The 18,968-nt window shown below is 44.2% G+C and overlaps 1 protein-coding gene across 1 annotated transcript; it reads right to left on the minus strand.

The window, feature by feature from the left end:
* Window positions 1–15,552: 15,552 nt before the first annotated feature.
* Window positions 15,553–16,191, minus strand: LOC110805992 (uncharacterized). Its single transcript, XM_022011625.2, has one exon. The coding sequence runs from the start codon at window positions 16,189–16,191 to the stop codon at window positions 15,553–15,555; it is 639 nt and encodes a 212-aa protein (XP_021867317.2).
* Between the last annotated feature and the right edge of the window lie 2,777 nt (window positions 16,192–18,968).

Raw genomic sequence — 18,968 nt, forward strand, 5'->3', positions numbered from 1 at the left:
AAAGAATTCGCTCTTACAAGAATGAATAAAAAGAAATTCTCAAAAGAAATCACAAGAACAAATGAAGTAGGGACTTGCCCACCTCAATCGGGCAAGATCGCTGCACGTACCACTAGAGTCCCAAATCGAAAAGACGAATTCAGGTTCGCTCACCTCCAGCGGGTGGGGCGTCCACCCTTAGCGGACAGGGCTCGCCCACCTTCAGCGGGCGGGGTCTGCGTCACTAACCGCACAGGTCCTCAGTTTTCGAAATTGAAAAGAAAATAAAATCTTCAAAGCAAAAACTGGCTCGCCATCTTCAGCCGGCGGGGTCTACGTCACAAACCGCGTAGGTCCTTATTTTCAAAACATCAAAACAGATTCGTCCACTTCTATCGGACGGGGCGTCCACCCTCAGCGGACAGGCTCGCCATCTTCAGCCGGCGGGGTCTACGTCACAAACCGCGTAGGTCCTTATTTCAAAACATCAAAACAGATTCGTCCACTTCTATCGGACGGGGCGTCCACCCTCAGCGGATAGGCTCGCCCACCTTCAGCGGGCGGGGTCTACGCCACTAACCGCGCAGGTCCTTAGTCGCTGCAGCGATAACTTTTCCATGGTTTCCCTTTTCCAAAAATCAAAGAATGGTTTCCCTTTTCCAAAAATCAAAGGATTGGTTTTCCGTTTTTCCAAAAATTAGGTCGTTGCACTCCAACATAAATCCTAAAAGAGATAGAATTTGCATTCTTGATATAATTCGAAAATAAGAGTTACGTATTAATTAAATTCCTAACGAACCTAGAGTTCGTAACGTGCCCAGACGCATTCCGTCATAAAGTTAATACGCACTAAAAGACTCGGATAAATCTCAAAAGCTCCGTATTCTAAGAGTCCAAATCTGACAAAGAACTCGGCCCAGATCCCATTTTCAACGCCTGGATCAGGGCGCCGAAATCTTCGGCACCCAGCCTTGGGCGCTAAAAATGCCTGGGGCCGTTTTATCTCCGGATTCTTTTTGGATTCGTATCTTAAAATCTATCTTTCCACACACCCTTTTCCTATAAATACAGCCTCAAAAACGACGTGAAGGGAACACACAATTGCATAACCTGAGTATTGACTCTAGCCTTAAGCCTAAGCCTCACGCTGCGAAATTGATCCGGCGTTCTGTCGCAACCGACCCAAAAGTCGAACAGAACGCGTCCTGCCCCTTGTAGCTTGATGAATTAAGCCTAAATACTGGAACATTGCTTAGAAACCCGAGATTCGTTAAATAAAAGGAGAAATAACAAAGCCAAGTGGTTAGTTTTCTGAGAACCACAACGCACCTCTCAAGGGTGCGTTGTAATGTATCCCTCATATGATTTAATCGCTTTTATCACCCTTTTATAAAATTGTCAAACTATTAACTTGATTGATCTATCACGCCTACTAAGATAATACATTGGACAATTGAATTATCATACTAGATACCTTAAATCAATCTAAATAAGATAATCACGACCGATTTAGTATTATGTGTTGCATATTGCTAAAATCAATTCAGAATAGTTTAATAATTTAACGCATGTCCCTTCAATTATTTATGCTGAGCTAGTAAGGATAACCTGCCTCTGGAGTATTATCGATGAGCACTCCTCTCGGTAGCTACAGTCCCCCGAACTCTCAATCTCTGCCCTGCGGGTGTACGTTGAGCGATCCCCACACCAGGGATCACAAGGGAACCTATGGCCGTCGTGGTCGAACATAATTGCACTCCCTTTATGTCACGATAACCGGGTTTTGTCAGTTTTTCTCATTGTCGTTAAAAACTGAATGGCGACTCCTATATTACTAGTCGATTGGGTGTAAACTCACTGGAAATCCAATTATACTTGATCTGACAACGTCACGCCCACGAGGGACGAGGTCATGCATTAGCCTCATGCTTTTTCGACCCCCTCGCAATCCCCCTCAGTCTCTGCATATTCGTCGATCTCTTGAAAGAGGTTGGCATACTCATGGTCGACCACCGGGTCGGTAGAAGAATACCTCTCCATCGGAGGTGTAGCCGGCCCTTCTCGCAAACGCAGACGAGTGGGGTCTGTTGTCTGCTTAGTTCTTGCCATGCTCTCTGCATAGTGAACAGGGCACGGCTTAGGGGTGACTGACAATGAAGAAAAAGATGAGATTGGGCGGTCGCCCCGACAAAGGATGAGCGGCATAAACGCCTCATTTGAACCCTAAGAATGTTTACCAGCTACTAATATGCCGACTACCAACAAGGATAAAATGACGAAGGCATAATAATAAAAACATGTAAGAAAGGTAGAAACTAACCTTGAAAGATCCAAAGAAGTAATTGGTGAAGAACAGGTTGAGTCTCACGAAGAACACGTTGAATTTGATGAAGAACAGGTTGAGTCCCACGGTGGCCGGAAATCGCCTGCTGGTGGTGGAAGTACGCAGGAAATCACCTGCCTTGAGCCTGTGAAAATGAAATGTAAAAAATGAAATTTACCCCCCCCCGCCCCATATATAGGGAAGGGCAAAAAAGAGAAAAAGTGACACTTGTCATTATCTCAACACTTGTCCCGAATATGTACCTGCAAATCAAAGGTCAAGAAGCGATATCCGAAAGGTTGTTTCCAAAAATGCCCTTCTTGAAGGGAAAATATTGTGGGCAAAATTACCGCGCCATCGTGTACCAATGAAGATGTGACACGTGGCACGAATTACGCCCCGTAAGCAAAAACCATACGATGTCTATTCCGGAGTATATGTATCAGTCTACGTATCTGCAAAGTATATGTATTTGTATTTATGTACGTATTAAAGTATGTATTGTATTTGTACCTAAGGGGCATACGTAGCAAGTATCCTATGATGGGCACAAAGGCCTAAACAGCCCACTTATGCCTAAAAGGGCCAGGAAACTGTAAGAGGGAAGGACATGTGTCCTCCTCTCATACCTCAGCCAATCATGTAAAAGGAATGTTAGGTTATTCCTACAATAACCTAGTACGATATATAGCCCCATTTCCCTAGAAAAAGGGGTCACAATGAATACGATCAAGAACAATTACTGCTTTGCCTTCTCTCTACTCTCTCTCTCTCTCTCTCTCTCTAAAACTAGGCTCTTGCTTAAACATTGACTACCGGAAACCTCCAAGGCTAATCTCCCGGAAAAACCCCACAACAAGGTTTGTTTATGAGCCTGCTATTCTAAACATCCTAGTAGTGGAATGTAGTTAAGAGAGAGGGTCAAAATTTTACCGATTTTGAACATTATGGTGTGGGACGTTTAATTTGAAAGAGGGTAGGTGTAGGTGTTCCATATTTGTCCCAAATGTTATTTTGTACCAAAGGAATGTTTTGAAAAGTCAATTAATTTTTAAACACTAATAGTACGTAGATGGGAAGGGTTAAGACTCTATCCTCAATTAGATCGTAATTGAACGTAGTGCTCTTAACTACATATCTTACATGGGAAGGGTTAAGACTCTATCCTCAATTAGATCTTTTATCGTGTTCCTTAGGTTTCAACAATTTTGGTGGAATGGCCTTTTCCCTATTTGGACTGAAAGTTTGAAGAGAGCAGATATGATAAAGACTTTTTAAACAATTAGATTATATGTTGAAGAGCGACTGTTCCACTGAATTATGCTAAAATTAGTTAGGATCCTTAGGGCAGAGTTAATTGTTTTCGAAAACCTGAAAGGAAGAAGAATTGTTTTTTTTTTTTGAAAATTGGACATGATCACCTAGTTCTTTATTACTGTGTACAGATTAAGATGTAGGTGATGAAAACAAAATGTGATAATCGCTTATAAATTCATTAATTTCGAGGTATGGACTGACTCAATAATCATTTTAGATAGTGAATGTTATCTATATTATGTACCAATTATATGTAATATGTTAGCATGTTGTTTCGGACGACTCGGACTCCAAGGTTATACATGGGTTTGACTCGAAACACAAAAACGGATTTTTATGAAACTGCTGGACTGCAACAGCTATAACTTTCAATATGCTAACTGTTTTAGGCTGAAACTGACACTGGATGGACTAAGGTTACACCTACGGATCGATAATTTATGGCCCTCACAATTCTTTATATAACTCCTTTTATAATCATTTAGTATTTTGACTTTTGGTTATATGGGTTTGACTTTAAGTTATGGGATGAGGATTGAGGAAACTATCCTAGGTGAAAATGGTCTCTAGCGGAAGGACTCTAAGTGTGTGAAGATTTTCTAGAAGGTAATTCTAGGTGAATGATGACTTGATTGGTAGAATTTAACTTGGTTTAGACTCTTAGGAAACAATCTTAATTAAGACTCTAGGTGGATTTAGGCTAGGTTGACTTGGGCTTTAAAGGAAATGATGGACTCTAAATCACATGAAGGGTGACAAACTCTGCAAATATTTTTGACTCAACTTGACTTGTCCTTTGCCTTGAATATTGTTAAGCGATTATAACGAGTGTGCGAGGGTCGAAAAACACGACGGGGCGCCTCTTAGGAAGAGTGTACGACCCGCATGACTTTTCCCCTCTGGATGTGGCAAGCATATTAAGTAAATAGGAACTAACTGTGGGCGTTAGCTGCTTTTTACTAGTCTTTAGGAGTTGTCATTCAGTTTTTAAAAACTGGCCAAACCCGGTTGTCGTGATATGTCTGGAGTGCAAACATATATGATTCACAACGGCCATAAGTTCCCTTGTGATCCCTAGTATGGAGATCCCTCAACATACATCTAGCGGAGCAGAGATTAAGAATTCAGGGGACGTTTACTAATACGGGGAGTGCCCAGCATTAGCCCCCGCGGCGCGGTCCTTACTAGTTCAATTGTGACGATGATGGACATGCATTATGCTACATTACTAATCTTGATTGATTTTAATGCACATATATTACTAAACAGATGTCAAAAACACTGATTTTGATTGATTAAAGGAGCCTTAACAATACCAGTTTGTCCAAGAGTTATCTGATTTAGGCGTGAGAAATATAACGGATTAAAGTTAGCAGATTTATATGGTGAGAGAGCAATAATAGTATAGATTCACGTTACAGCAAAGCATAGGCTTTACTGCGGTTCTCAAGAACACTTACCACTCGCCTTAGTAGAGCCTCCTTTTAGCTTTTAGAACAACCTTTATAATGACTTTTAGATTTTGATCTTTCCTTTAGTTCCGGCAGAGTTTCCTCTTAGATTCCTTAGTTTTGGCTTAGGAATTGGCTATAACTTTGGTAGTAATTGGGAAGGTGCGAATGCTTGTCGGACAGAGTTCTGCTTAACAAGAGTTAATACGGCAGAACTATTACGAATATGGGGCGGGACTTCAACGGAAACTTAGTATACCAGAGAGGGAAGAGAGAATTCAGAATATCAGAGGAGTGATACTGCATTCATGGTTAAAAACAGGGTGCAGAAGGGCTGTATTTATATTGTGTAGGCAATTGAAATAAGATAGATATTTGAAAAGTTCGAGCGCTAGAAAAAAGTAGCGCTCGACATGTGAGCGCTGGAAATTTCCAGCACTTACCACTATAGCGCTAGAATTTTCTAGCGCGTATAGGATAGGATTTGGATATTTTGAGTTTTAGTGAGATTCAAAATCAAGCTCTAGAAAAAAGAAACGCTCAAATTGGAGCGCTAGAAATATTCCAATGCTGCTTTGTCAGTGCTAGAAATTTCCAGCGCAGGCAGATCTGCGGATTTCCAGAAAACTTTTAACAGCTAATTCCTTCTTCATACAAAATTGGATTCTTGCAAATCATATCTTGTTGGAAAATCTACGGAATCCAGCTTTCCAGTGCTACCGGTCTCGTAGTAATGGTCTTCGTAAATCTCGGGTTATGGCCTAAAGAGTGGAGGTCGGTCCGTTTTAGTGAAGCCCAAGTAAAAGCCTTATAACTTATTCGTTTTAAATCGGATTTGGGCTTATGATAAGTCTATGGAAATCTTATTCCATGGCCTATACAATGATGTGATGTGCATGTTCCAAATCATAATTTATAAGATAGACTTTGACTTCGTAAGGACGTATTTATTTGCTGAACGGGCTAAAGAGCGTATTCTAGGCACTCGTAAGCATTTTAAGTAACTTGGGTTAACATTTACATGTATTGTGCCCAATAAGTATGAGTTTGAGAAGTGTTATTGTTTAAACTATGTTATTCTAGAGCCTGAAGGCAAGCCCGAGAACATTCTAACGCGTACATGTGTGATGTAATGCGGACACTCATATTCTATCTTTCTATCAATGCAACAACATATTAAGCCGTATCGGGATGCGAATGCGACTAAATATGTGTACATTCTATTTTAGGAAGCTTTCTATTTATGGAAGTTTCTATATTTAACAGGTTCTACTCCGGATGGTCTCTTCAGTTAGTCGAGGGTCGTTCTTTAGCTAATCAAAGTGCATTGTTGGCGAGCGGGTTATAGTTTCATCATTGAACACATTGTGTCGGGCCTAAGGACAAATGTAGGCGTCTACAGTTAACCCTCCCTTTGATTGTGTCTGAGCTAGATGGCAATCAAAGTATTGGTAGACGAAATGCGTCTAGGGCCTAGTCTGGTTAAAACTAAGTCTGAACGAGGGTCTCGCGAGCCCCCGAGTGATATCATTTGACTGAAGGGTCATCACTGGAAATTTAAATAGTTCCTTCACGGGTCATTGGGAATTTATTGACCTGAACGGTCTTCTCACATAGTCATTGAAGACCTTCAACTTGGCATAATAGAGCTTTTCGAAAACGGACACTTAACTTTGAACTTTATAGAACGGAATGTGGAATAATGAGATTTTTCAGCAAGGAATGAATAAACCTTAAACAGGAACCGGAATACGAAACACAAAACTTTGACATTTTTTAGCAAGGAATGAATAAACCTTAAAACTTTGAATTTTTTTTAGCAAGGAATGAATAAACCTTAAAACTTTGACATTTTTTAGCAAGGAATGAATAAACCTTAAAACTTTTACATTTTTTAGCAAGGAATGAATAAACCTTAAAATTTTGACATTTTTTAGCAAAGAATGAATAAACCTTAAAACTTCGACAGAATATCTTATTTTTCTGAGAAATAATTTTTTAATTTTTTGTTTGTTTTAAAGCTCTTATTTTTAAAATAACCGTCACCTAAATGGGTTACGACGATTTCCCGGAAGTCGCTGCCTGCTGGTGAGACAACAGAATGAATTGCTATTTTTGGAAATAATAATTTGAAAAATCGTTACTCTTTCTACGGGAAGAAAATAGAATAAAGCTAACGGTTATTTGCAGTATACGAACGGCGAGGTGGCCCGACAATTTTCTGAATGAGAATAATTATGCGCCAGAATTTTAAGGCGCGGGCATTGGTTGCGCTTGAATTTTCCAGCACGTGCATTTTTTATATACGGGCAGCAGCGGCAGTTTCTTTGCCATTTATGCGAGGATTGAGGTGTAACAGGCCGGATAAGAGTTGTTGTGGGAGTTTTTCCTTTGGATGATGACGAGGAAGTATCAGGTTCCACGTAGTGTCGAGTCTAGTCCACGTCGGCGGCGTACCTACAAAACAAGAATATTCCCGAAGGAATATTCTCTCCGATGCTTAAGTAAGACACGGGTTTTAAGGAAGATGTAATTAATGAACATAAAGTATTAAAGGTAAGTTGTAGAATGTTTCTCTATCTAGAATTGTGTGTCAATTTCTTGGGAATTGAGTATATTTATAGTCTCCCCCTTTTGGGGGGAAACCCTAGGGTAATCTCATATGATTGGCTAGTTTATCAGATAACGACATGTGTCACCATCATAACATTCCCTATGGGCCATGGGCCTCAAAAGTAATTGGCATAAGTTGGCCAGCCATACATCAGCACATAGTGACTCCTAGATGGTAGCCAAATAGGCGGCTGACCAATCAGGAGGTGCCACGTGTCATGCGACAATTGAGCCACGTAGGCGGGGTATTTTTACCCACATCATTTGCCCCTCAAGGAGGGTAGTAGTGTAAAATAGCTCGTGTACTGCCAGTTCTTGATCATTGATTTCTTAATCAGGTTCTTTGAACTGCAGCGAGTGCGCCACGTGGCGACTCTTCCCATTTTATCCCTCCTATATATATGAGGGAGGTAAAAAATTTTTGATTTTTACTTTTCCGAAATTCACCTCCTTGCTTTCTAGAGAGACGTTTCAGAGACTTTTGACGCATTCTTCAAATCGGCTGATTTCGCAGGACGAAGAAGGTCTATACGAGCTCTTCGTCTACTTTCTGGGACGCCTGCTTTTGACGCCATTATCTCCGACATTTTTAAGGTAACTGCCTAATCATTTCGCCTTCATTTTTTAGGTGTTTAATTTTTGAATTACTTTCGTTGTCCCTCTATTGTGGTACCGTCCATTATTTTGGTCGGTGCTTTTTTTTAAAGGTTCTTGAGTCGTTAAGGTTGGGACTTCTGGGTATGGTGTTCTGATCTGCGCCGCACTAATATCCCTCATTTTTAAGCCCGTCGTTAAGTTCGGCCTCCCATTGCGTCTTATGCAGGACACGATGGCGAGGACGAAAAAGACGGCAAACATTGCTGACTTGCGGCTTAGAGGTTAGCAGATGGACCCTTCTTTCTCAGGGGGTAGATCCATCAAAGTGCCGGCAGGGGAAATAAGCCGGACTCCCCCTGGCGAGACTAGCGGTGCCCGTCAAGGGGTTACGCACTTTGATGAGTTTTGGATGGAAGAGATGGAGGATGTTGGTCCATCAAGTCAGCCCGCCGACTCGTTCGAGGAGTCAGAGCCAGATGAGAGCGACGGCGAGGCTGTGGGTGAAGAGGTTATAGAGGAGGCGGCTGGAGTACCTCAAGTTGTTGCAGGAGGTGTCCAGGGAGAGAATTCTCAGATTGATGCGGGTCATATTGGAGCTGACCCAAAGTGGTTGAAATGGTTGGAGAAGCATGGGGAGAATTATGCGGCCGGCATGAATACTGGCCCTGGCTATGAGATGAGGTTTCTAGAGGACGAGGCGTCCACTATTTTTGACGTGGGCCCTAGGGAGTTTCCCGTGTATGCCGGTGCTTTCAAGAGCGGCTTACGTTTCCCCGTCCATCCCTTCGTGGAGGAAGTGTTGGATGGGTTTGGCATTGGTCTATGCCTTCTGTCCCCTAATTCCTGGACGAACGTACTTGGGTACGTTGCAAAGTGTGAGCTGTTGGGCCTGAGGCCGTCTTTTAATGCTTTCCTCAGGCTGGTGCGCTTCCAGAAGGTGAAGGGAGCCGAAGGTTGGTTTCAATTTGCCAACAAAGGTGAATATGCTACTACTTTTGACAAGCCGTCAAAACATCATTTTTGGAGGATGAGATGGGTTGTCATGTGTACCGCAGATGAGGCGGCGGAGCTGAAGTTTAGCCGTTGGCAATTGGAGCCTCGGTTCACTGGAGGGAACAAGGAATTGCCGGCCTTAACGGCTCAGGAGTGGGACCAAATTGCCGTCCACTTCCAGGCTGAGTCTGTGACGGTAAGGACTAAGAACCTGAACATCCCCAAGTCCTGGCTCCCGTCATGTTCTCAGTTCAAGGACCTAGTGTTCTTGGCGGCAGCTGGTCTAGATCATGGGTTAGACCAAGGTATCAAGGCACTACTGCTTTCATGTGAAAACATTATTTGTTAAACTAATTGGTGTAAAATTCTTCTTTTGCAGCCGTTGTCATGTCTAAGTTCCCGGCCCAGGAAAAAGGAGGGATTAGCACCAAAGAGTGGTTGACCCAGATGGTTGACCAGAAGCTAAAAGGGATCGCCTGGTTTGAGCGGCAAATTGGCAAGCAGGGTGCAATCATTGAGGCTGAGCAACAAGGTCTTCCTCCCCTTGTGTTTGAGGATTCTGATGCCGAAAGTGAGGAGGTGAACTCACCGGCTCAAGAGGAGGGGACTTCAGCTCAGCCATCCTCAAAGCTTGTTGTCGACGGCCCAGATTGTGTGGGCACGTCGACCTCCGCTCATTCTGCCGTTGCTCGTCCTGCTGGGTCTTAACTCCACTCTCCTTTATCAAGATCAGCTTTTATGGCGCCCAGAGCGTCTGTAATGAATAATTTTTTATTTCTGTTTTAACTCCTAGGGCATTTTGTTTGGATAATTTTAATTTTTTGTTTGATGAATTTGGCGCCGTTTTGAGCGCAGGCCGGTGGTGATTCGTCACCTTTTTATGTTATCTTTTTCTGTTAGACTTTTAAACACCTTCTCTGTTATTTTGTCGTGTATGATTGGACGTCTACTTTGTGCCCCAGAGCAGGTGTTTGTAAGTCTCTGAACAAGACTCCCATGCCCAAGTTTATTTTAGTTGATTGATTGACGCAAGTCAATCAATCAGTATGATTGCCGCTGAACTTGGGTATGGGGATTGTTGTGCGACTTCTAATCGTCGGCTTACTTTTTGCTTCGGCATGTAGGAGTGATCTTATTTTCCTTAGAAAAATAGACGTTTTAACAAAAGGAAGGTGTGTATGGGGGATTTCCCCCGTCATAGATTGGGCGCGGCTTGTTTGATGCCGCGGTATATGATTTGGTTGGGGGTTTGCCCCCGTCGTAAATTTGGAGCGGCGTGTTTGTTGCCGCGGCATATAGGGGTGATCCTATTTGCCTTAGAAAAATATACGTTTTTTAATAAAACGAAGAATTGTATGGGGGTTTGCCCCCGTCGTAAATTGGGCGCGGCATGTTTGATGCCGCGGCATATGATTTGTTTGGGGTATTGCCTGCGTCGTAAATTTGGAGCGGCATGTTTGTTGCCGCGACATATAGGGGTGATCCTATTTGCCTTATAAAAATAAACGTTTTTATAAAATGAAGAATTGTATGGGGGTTTGCCCCCGTCGTAAATTGGGTGCGGCATGTTTGATGCCGCGGCATATGATTTGTTTGGGGTTATACCCCCGTCGTAAATTTGGAGCGGCATGTTTGTTGCCGCGGCATATAGGGGTGATCCTATTTGCCTTAGAAAAATAAACGTTTTTTAATAAAATAAAGAATTGTATGGGAGTTTGCCCCCGTCGTAAATTGGGCGCGGCATGTTTGATGCCGCGGCATATGATTTGTTTGGGGGTTTGCCCCCGTCGTAAATTTGGAGCGGCATGTTTGTTGCCGCGACATATAGGGGTGATCCTATTTGCCTTAGAAAAATAAACGTTTTTTAATAAAACGAAGAATTGTATGGGGGTTTGCCCCCGTCGTAAATTGGGCGCGGCATGTTTGATGCCGCGGCATATGATTTGTTTGGGGGTTTGCCCCCGTCGTAAATTTGGAGCGGCATGTTTGTTGCCGCGGCATATAGGGGTGATCCTATTTGCCTTAGAAAAATAAACGTTTTTTAATAAAACGAAGAATTGTATGGGGGTTTGCCCCCGTCGTAAATTGGGCGCGGCATGTTTGATGCCACGGCATATGATTTGTTTGGGGGTTTGCCCCCGTCGTAAATTTGGAGCGGCATGTTTGTTGCCGCGGCATATAGGGGTGATCCTATTTGCCTTAGAAAAATAAACTTTTTTTAATAAAACGAAGAATTGTATGGGGGTTTACCCCCGTCGTAAATTGGGCGCGGCATGTTTGATGCCGCGGTATATGATTTGTTTGGGGGTTTGCCCCCGTCGTAAATTTGGAGCGGCATGTTTGTTGCCGCGGCATATAGGAGTAATCCTATTTGCCTTGGAAAAATAGACGTTCGTGTTTACGGGAACGGTTTTTAAAATTTAATAGGTGATCAGCCTATGTTTATGCTAATCTGGGCTACTCCTTAGGCTTCAATCAATTAGACTTGGAAACTTTGTGCTAATCTGGGGCCACTTCTTAGGCCTTTATTCGATTAGGCTTTTTGCATGCATATGTTAGGTAAGTTAGTAATTAGCGTATGAGTAATAAATAGTACGAAACAAGAGTAGTATTATTTATACTTTGTAAGGCGAATTTAGCCGGTTACAAGAGAGATTACTACTCCATTAGGACCATTAGCGGTCGTTGTCTAGACCACAGAATCTTCCATAAAAGACGAAGTCAGAATACATCCTAGAAAAAATATTTTTTGAGATTGTCTGCATTCCAGGTGCGTAGAATTGGTCGGCCTTGCATGTCCTGAATGCGATAGGTTCCATCTCTGACCTCGTCATAGATCTCATAGGGTCCCTCCCAAGTGGCCGTCAGTTTACCCTGTTCGTTGGCTCGTCCAATAGATTCCATCTTTCGGAGAACAAAGTCTCCTACCTTGAGTACTCTTTTAGAGACTTTCTTGTTATACTCCCTCGCCATCCTTATCTTGTACAGTTGTTGCCTCAATGCTGCATTTCCTCTCACTTCAGGTAAAAAGTCAAAGGCCAACTTCATCATTTCCCAGTTGGCATTCTCGTCATATAACATGACTCTTAGTGTAGGTTCACACATTTCTATGGGCAACACGGCCTCAGCACCATAGGCTAGCAGGAATGGGGTTTTGCCGGTTGAGTTCTTAGCTGTGGTGCGGATTGACCATAAGACGTTTGGCAGCTCACCGGCCCATAGACCCTTGGCTTCATCTAGTTTCTTCTTGATCCCCTCGGAGATAATCTTGTTAAACGCTTCGACTTGGCCATTGGCTTGAGGTCGTCCCACAGAGGCAAAGCAGCTGTGTATGCCGTGGTCTGCTAACCACTCCTTCAGCTTAGGCGTCTCAAACTGAGGCCTATTATCAAAGACGATAGCTTGTGGTATTCCAAAGTGAGTCATGATATTTTTCCAGATAAACGCCCTCACATCACTTGTCTTTATGTTTTTGAGAGCCTCTGCTTCAACCCACTTGGTGAAGTAATCAACAACTACTATCACATAGCGCCGGCCTCCAGGGGCTGCTGTATATGGCCCTAACAGGTCCATTCCCCACTTGGAAAACGGAATGGGACTCATGATAGGAGTGAGAGGGTGAGCCGGCCTGTGGATGAGATGAGCAAACCGTTGGCACTTGTCACATTTTTGCACCATAGCCAGGGCGTCTTCTCTCAAAGTGGGCCAGTAATAACCAGTTCGCAAGGCTTTCTCGGCCAAAGCTCGTCCTCCAATGTGGGAGCTACATAATCCCTGGTGCAAATCATCCAGAATTTCTATCCCTTTCTCAGGAGTGACACACCGCAGGAGGGGTCTAGAAAATGACTTCTTGTACAAAACTCCATTCCACCATTCAAACCAAGAACTTTTCTTTTGTATTTTGGCGGCCAGACTTGAGTCGTCCGGAAGCGAACCGTCAACTTTATAAGCAATGATAGGGTCCATCCAGGTTGACGACCGATCAAGAATAGCTACCATAGGAGCGCACAATTCCTGCTCAATACTTCGCTTATCTTTCACTTCCCAAAACACGTGACGCGGGGTATCACAGGAAGCTGAGCTAGCTAGTTTAGACAGGGCATCGGCTTGATTGTTCTTCGTTCTGGGAATCTGCTTAGCTTCAAAGCTCTTTAGATGTTCTATTTCTTGATGCACAGCTTGCATGTATTTGATCATGTTAGGGTCTCTTGCCTCGTGGTCCCCATTCACTTGACTCACAATGAGCTGTGAGTCAGAAAAGGCAAGTATTTCTTGAGCTCCGGCAGCTTTGCACATTTTTATGCCGGCTAATAAAGCTTCATATTCTGCCTTGTTGTTAGATGTTTGGAAATTGAATCTCATGGCATACTCATACTTGTCTTCTTCAGGGGATTGACATATTATGCCGGCTCCACACCCGTTCTGGGTTGACGACCCATCTACATAGACTGTCCAGCGAGTCGCCACATTCTATCAAAAGTTGGCCTCGTCATTTCTGCAATGAAATCGGCAAATGCTTGTCCCTTGATAGCTTTTCGAGGATCATATGAGATATCAAATGCATTCAGCTCAATTGCCCATTTTAGCATTCGCCCAGCAGCGTCTAGCTTAGTAAGGGGTTGTTTCAAAGGTTGGTCTGTGTATACCACCAGTTTGTGTGCCAGAAAGTAAGGGCGCAGCTTCTTGCTTGCCATAAACAGCGCAAGTGCAAACTTCTCAATTGGAGAATATCTCAATTCGGCATTTTGCAGGTCATGACTCACAAAATAGACGGGGAGTTGCACTCCCTCCCTTTCAGTTAGCAACACAGCACTCAAGGACCACTCGGAAATGGCCAAATACACATACAAAGTTTCCCCCTGAAGAGGACTGACAAGCCGAGGTAAGGTGTGGAGATGCTCTTTTAATCGGACGAAGGCAGTTTCTGCCGACTCAGTCCATTCAAATTTGCTCTTCTTCTTGATTGTGCCAAAGAAGTAATGACACTTGTCACCTGCCCTTGATAAGAACCGCCCCAGGGCCGCTAGACATCCCCCGTCAGGCGTTGGACTTCCTTGACTGATTTTGGTGACGTCATATCTATTACTGCTTGTACTTTATCAAGATTGGCCTCGATTCCCCTTTCATCAATAAGGAATCCCAAGAACTTTCCAGCCGTTACCCCAAAAACACACTTCTTTGGATTCAACCTCATCTGATATTTTCGGAGCGTCTCAAAAGTTTCTCTTAAGTCAGCCAAGTGTTCCTCACGTTGCTTGCTTTTTACTATCATATCATCAATGTAGGCTTCGATGTTTCGCCCTAACTGACTAGAGAAGACAGTGTTGACTAGACGTTGAAATGTGGCTGGCGCATTCTTTAAACCAAACGGCATCACTTTGTAACAGTACAGGCCTTGCTCATTAACAAATGACGTTTTTTCCTGGTCATCTGGCCACAAGGGAATTTGGTGAAAGCCCGAGTATGCGTCCATGAAAGACATCAAAGCATGACCAGCCGTTGAATCTACCAACCGGTCTATCTCGGGCAGAGGGAAGCTGTCTTTTGGGCAAGCCTTGTTTAAATCCGTATAGTCCACACACATTCTCCAGGATTTGTTGGGCTTCGACACCAACACTACATTTGCCACCCAATCTGGATATTGACTTGGCCGAATGAACCCAGCCTCCAACAACTTCTGAACTTCTTCAGCTGCGGCTTTGTTTCTTGCTTCCCCATGATTTCTCTTCTTCTGACGGACAGGTTTTAAGGACTCATCTACATTGAGCTTGTGGACGGCTATGCTTGGATCACTGCCCGGCATCTCCTCCACAGCAAAAGCAAATATGTCCTGGAATTCTCTCAGGAGAGTGACCAAATGTGCCCCAAGCTGGTCATCAGGAGAGACCCCTACTGGCACCGTGCTATCTGGACGCGCTTCATCAAGGATGATTTCATAATGTCCACCAACCGGCTCAGGCCGCCTTGTTTCCATGTGAGCCGTGGCAATGGTAAAGGTCTCCTTCTTACTTTCTCCTCCATCTCATCTAGTTTTCTTTTAGAGCTTGCTCTTGCTTCGTCAGTTTTCCCCCAAGCCTCGGGACTTAGCGTAGTGAGATAACAATCTCTTGCTAGCTGTTGATCACCATGAATAGTGCCGACCTGGCCTTTATCACATACATACTTCATGAGAATAAGATGAGTGACGACCACTGCCTTGGCCTGATTCAAAGTTGGGCGACCCAGTATGATATTGTAAGTAGTGAGGTCTTTCACATTAGAAAGTGGACATTCAAGTTCTTACTTTGATGCCGGCCTCCAACTCGTACGTAGGGGCAAAGTGATTATCCCCTGGGGATGAATTATGCCGCCTCTGAATCCAATGATCGGATAATGTATCTTTTCAATTGTCTTTGGGTCATGCTCAAGACGATTTAGACAAGCTCTGCTGATAATGTCTGACGAACTCCCCGTATCTACTAAAATACGCCTTACTTTGAGGTTTGCTACCTTCAATTCAATAACCAAGGGGTCGTCATGAGGAGTGGCGATCTTGCCCCTGTCAGATTCACAAATCTCCACTTTAGGGAAATGGTCAATTGGAGTTTTTCCAGACAACATGACCTGTCCCAACCGGCTTGCATAGTCTTTTTGACCTCTCATTGTTGGGCCCCCAGCGGCTAGACCTCCTGAGATGACGGCCACAATTTCTGGGTCAGTGTCGTTGTCATCACGTCGGTATGACGGTGACTTGCTTTTCTTGTAGAATTTTTTACCACTTCCCCCTGTGCTCGCGCTAAGATAGGATTTCAGAAACCCTTTGGCGGCTAATCCATCAAGAGCTCTTCGTAGAGACTTGCAATCTTTTGTTTCATGTCCCACATCACAATGGAACTTACAGTAAAGCGAGCTGTCCCGAGTTTCCACCGGCGACTTCATGGGGAACGGTCGATCAATCTCATATCTATCACTGACATCTAGCAGTATCGTATACAGGTCAGTGTTGTACTCGAACCTTTCTTTGTCATAGGGTCGTCCTCTCTTCTGTCCTTGGGAGTGGTCTGCCTGATATCCCTTCTTTTCAATGGCCCATGTCCCATTCGGACGGCTGGTCTTTTTGTCTGATTTGTCCTTGCGCTAAGGATGATATGTGGCCTCCGTTCCCTTAGACTCTTTGGGGACGGAGCAGATTTCAGTGGCATGAATAAAGGACTTGGCCTCATCCAAAGCGTCGGCCATAGTTCTCACACTTTTCTTCACCAAATCGAACTTAAAGGACCCCTTCTTAAGTCCCCTAAAGAAATTATCAAACGCCACCGTCAGGTAGGTCTGGAATCTGTCCTGACTCCAAATTGAAGCGTCGAACATAGCTCCGCAAAGATTCATTTTTCCCTTGTTGTATTCGACCCAAATGCATGCTCGTCTTTTTCTCTTCTTTATAAGACATAAATCTCGCTGAAAATAACATCTCCATTTCGGCATATGTGTTGATCGTTCCTGTAGGCAACTTCTTGAACCATTTGGAGGCAACTCCTTTCAGAGTGGACGGGAAGTATTTGCACCAAGTTGCATCAGTAGTTCCCTGGACATACATATGATGCCGATAGGCCAAGAGGTGTACATCAGGATCAGACGTCCCATCATAGGCGTCAATAGATGGAGGCTTTACTTTGGGCTCCTTGGGAGCATTCATGATATCAGCACAGAATGGGGTGGTGTAATCGAGGATGATGTCGGCTACTCCCTGTTGGATATGGCATATCGGGTCCTGCCTTCTATTCTGGGATGTTCTACGTCGCTCGCTGTCCGCGTGACTGACATGAGTCCTGGTGAGACGACGCGAAGGAGCAGCAAGGGGTGAATCTTGCATGACAGGGGTGGAACCTGTATCTGACAGCTCAGTTACTTGGGGCCTATCTAGTTGAATGATCGGTACTCTTCTCGACTGTCCAGGTTCAGGCCGAGAAGTTGGCAGGATCCGACGCGGAGCTATAGGCTGGAAAGAAGTTCTTGTTCTGTCAAAGCGTCTGTCATGATCGTCATTTCGTGCTTGGTCTTGCCGCCAGACATTAGACCGAGTGAGTCCATTAAAGAAGGGGATTCTCGTCCCATGAGACTGAGAACGGATAACCTTGATCTCATCTTGGAGTGTGTCCATCTGTGCTTTGAATCCAGCCAGGATATCTTTGAGCTGCCCAGCAGACATCGGCAAATCTGGGTTCTCTTCCATAACTGTGTCGGCGTTAGCCCTCAAGTGACCACCTGGAGGAAACGAAGGTTGACCCGTCTCATCTTCCACTTGGACCTGCTCAGGTTGTGACTCAGGAGGAGGTTCAAGACGGTCGTCCTGCCCTACAGACTGGTTGCTTCTGTCGTCCCTCCCTTGAGGAGGACGATCACCATTCAATGCGGTCTCGTCGATTTCGTTTCGATTGATAGGCGCGTCCCCGAAGTGCTGGACGTCTACCATGTTACCTTACCTCTCCACAGACGGCGCCAAATGTTGTGGGAGTTTTTCCTTTGGATGATGACGAGGAGGTATCAGGTTTCATGTAGTGTCGAGTCCAGTCCACGTCGGCGGCGTACCTACAAAACAAGAATATTCCCGAAGGAATGTTCCCTCTGATGCTTAAGTAAGACACAGGTTTTAAGGAAGATGTAATTAATGAACATAAAGTATTAAAGGTAAGTTGTAGAATGTTTCTCTATCTAGAATTGTGTGTCAATTTCTTGGGAATTGAGTATATTTATAGTCTCCCCCTTTTGGGGGGAAACCCTAGGGTAATCTCATATGATTGGCTAGTTTATCAGATAACGACATGTGTCACCATCATAACTGTTGTGGGCAAAATTACCGTGCCTTCGTGTACCAATGAGGATGTGACACATGGCACGTATTGCGCCCCCTAAGAAGAAATCATACGAAGTCTACTCCGGGGCATTAATCTAGGTATCTACAATGTATGTATTTAAGTGTGTATAAATGTATGTATAAAACCTATACCTGGAAAGGGGCTTAATTAGTATGTATCCCAAGTGAATGACTAAGAGCAATAAGCCCAAATAGCCCACTATTGCCAAAAGGGACCAGAGAATTGTAAGGAGAAAGGACACGTGTCCTCCTCCCATTCCCCAGCCAATCATGTAAGGGGAATATTAGGTCATTCCCACAAAAACCTAGTACTATAAATATTCCCACTTCCCTAGAAAAAGGGGTCACAATCAATACATTCAAGAGCAATTGCTGCTCTGCCTTCTCTCTACTTTCTCTCTCTATAAAAATACAATCTTGTTAAATCCTTAAAAGTTACCGGAAAACCTCCAAGGTATCTCACCGGAAAAACCCCACAACATTTGGCGCCGTCTGTGGGGAGGTACGGTAACATGGAAGATCAACGACAGGACAACGATGTTGGGCGGCCTACGCGAGTAGAGCGGCCACCCCTCGAAAGAGAAATGCCGACTGAACATCATACGCCGGCCACAAGAATCACCGAAGATGCCGCGCGCATATTTGCGGCCGGGCACACCCCTCGTCACACTGCCGAGGTAGAGGTGCTCAGCGAGGAGGACGACCAGGCCAATCGCACCCCTCCTGGAGGACACCTGGATCCTCGGGTGGATACGGTAATAGAGGAGAACCCTGATATGCCTGTCTCTGTGGGTGCTCTTCGGGCTATTTTGGCTGAGTTCCAAGCTGATGTGGGAAAGACAGT

Source organism: Spinacia oleracea, chromosome 4, assembly GCF_020520425.1.
Source record: "Spinacia oleracea cultivar Varoflay chromosome 4, BTI_SOV_V1, whole genome shotgun sequence".
Taxonomy (NCBI): Eukaryota; Viridiplantae; Streptophyta; class Magnoliopsida; order Caryophyllales; family Amaranthaceae; genus Spinacia; species Spinacia oleracea.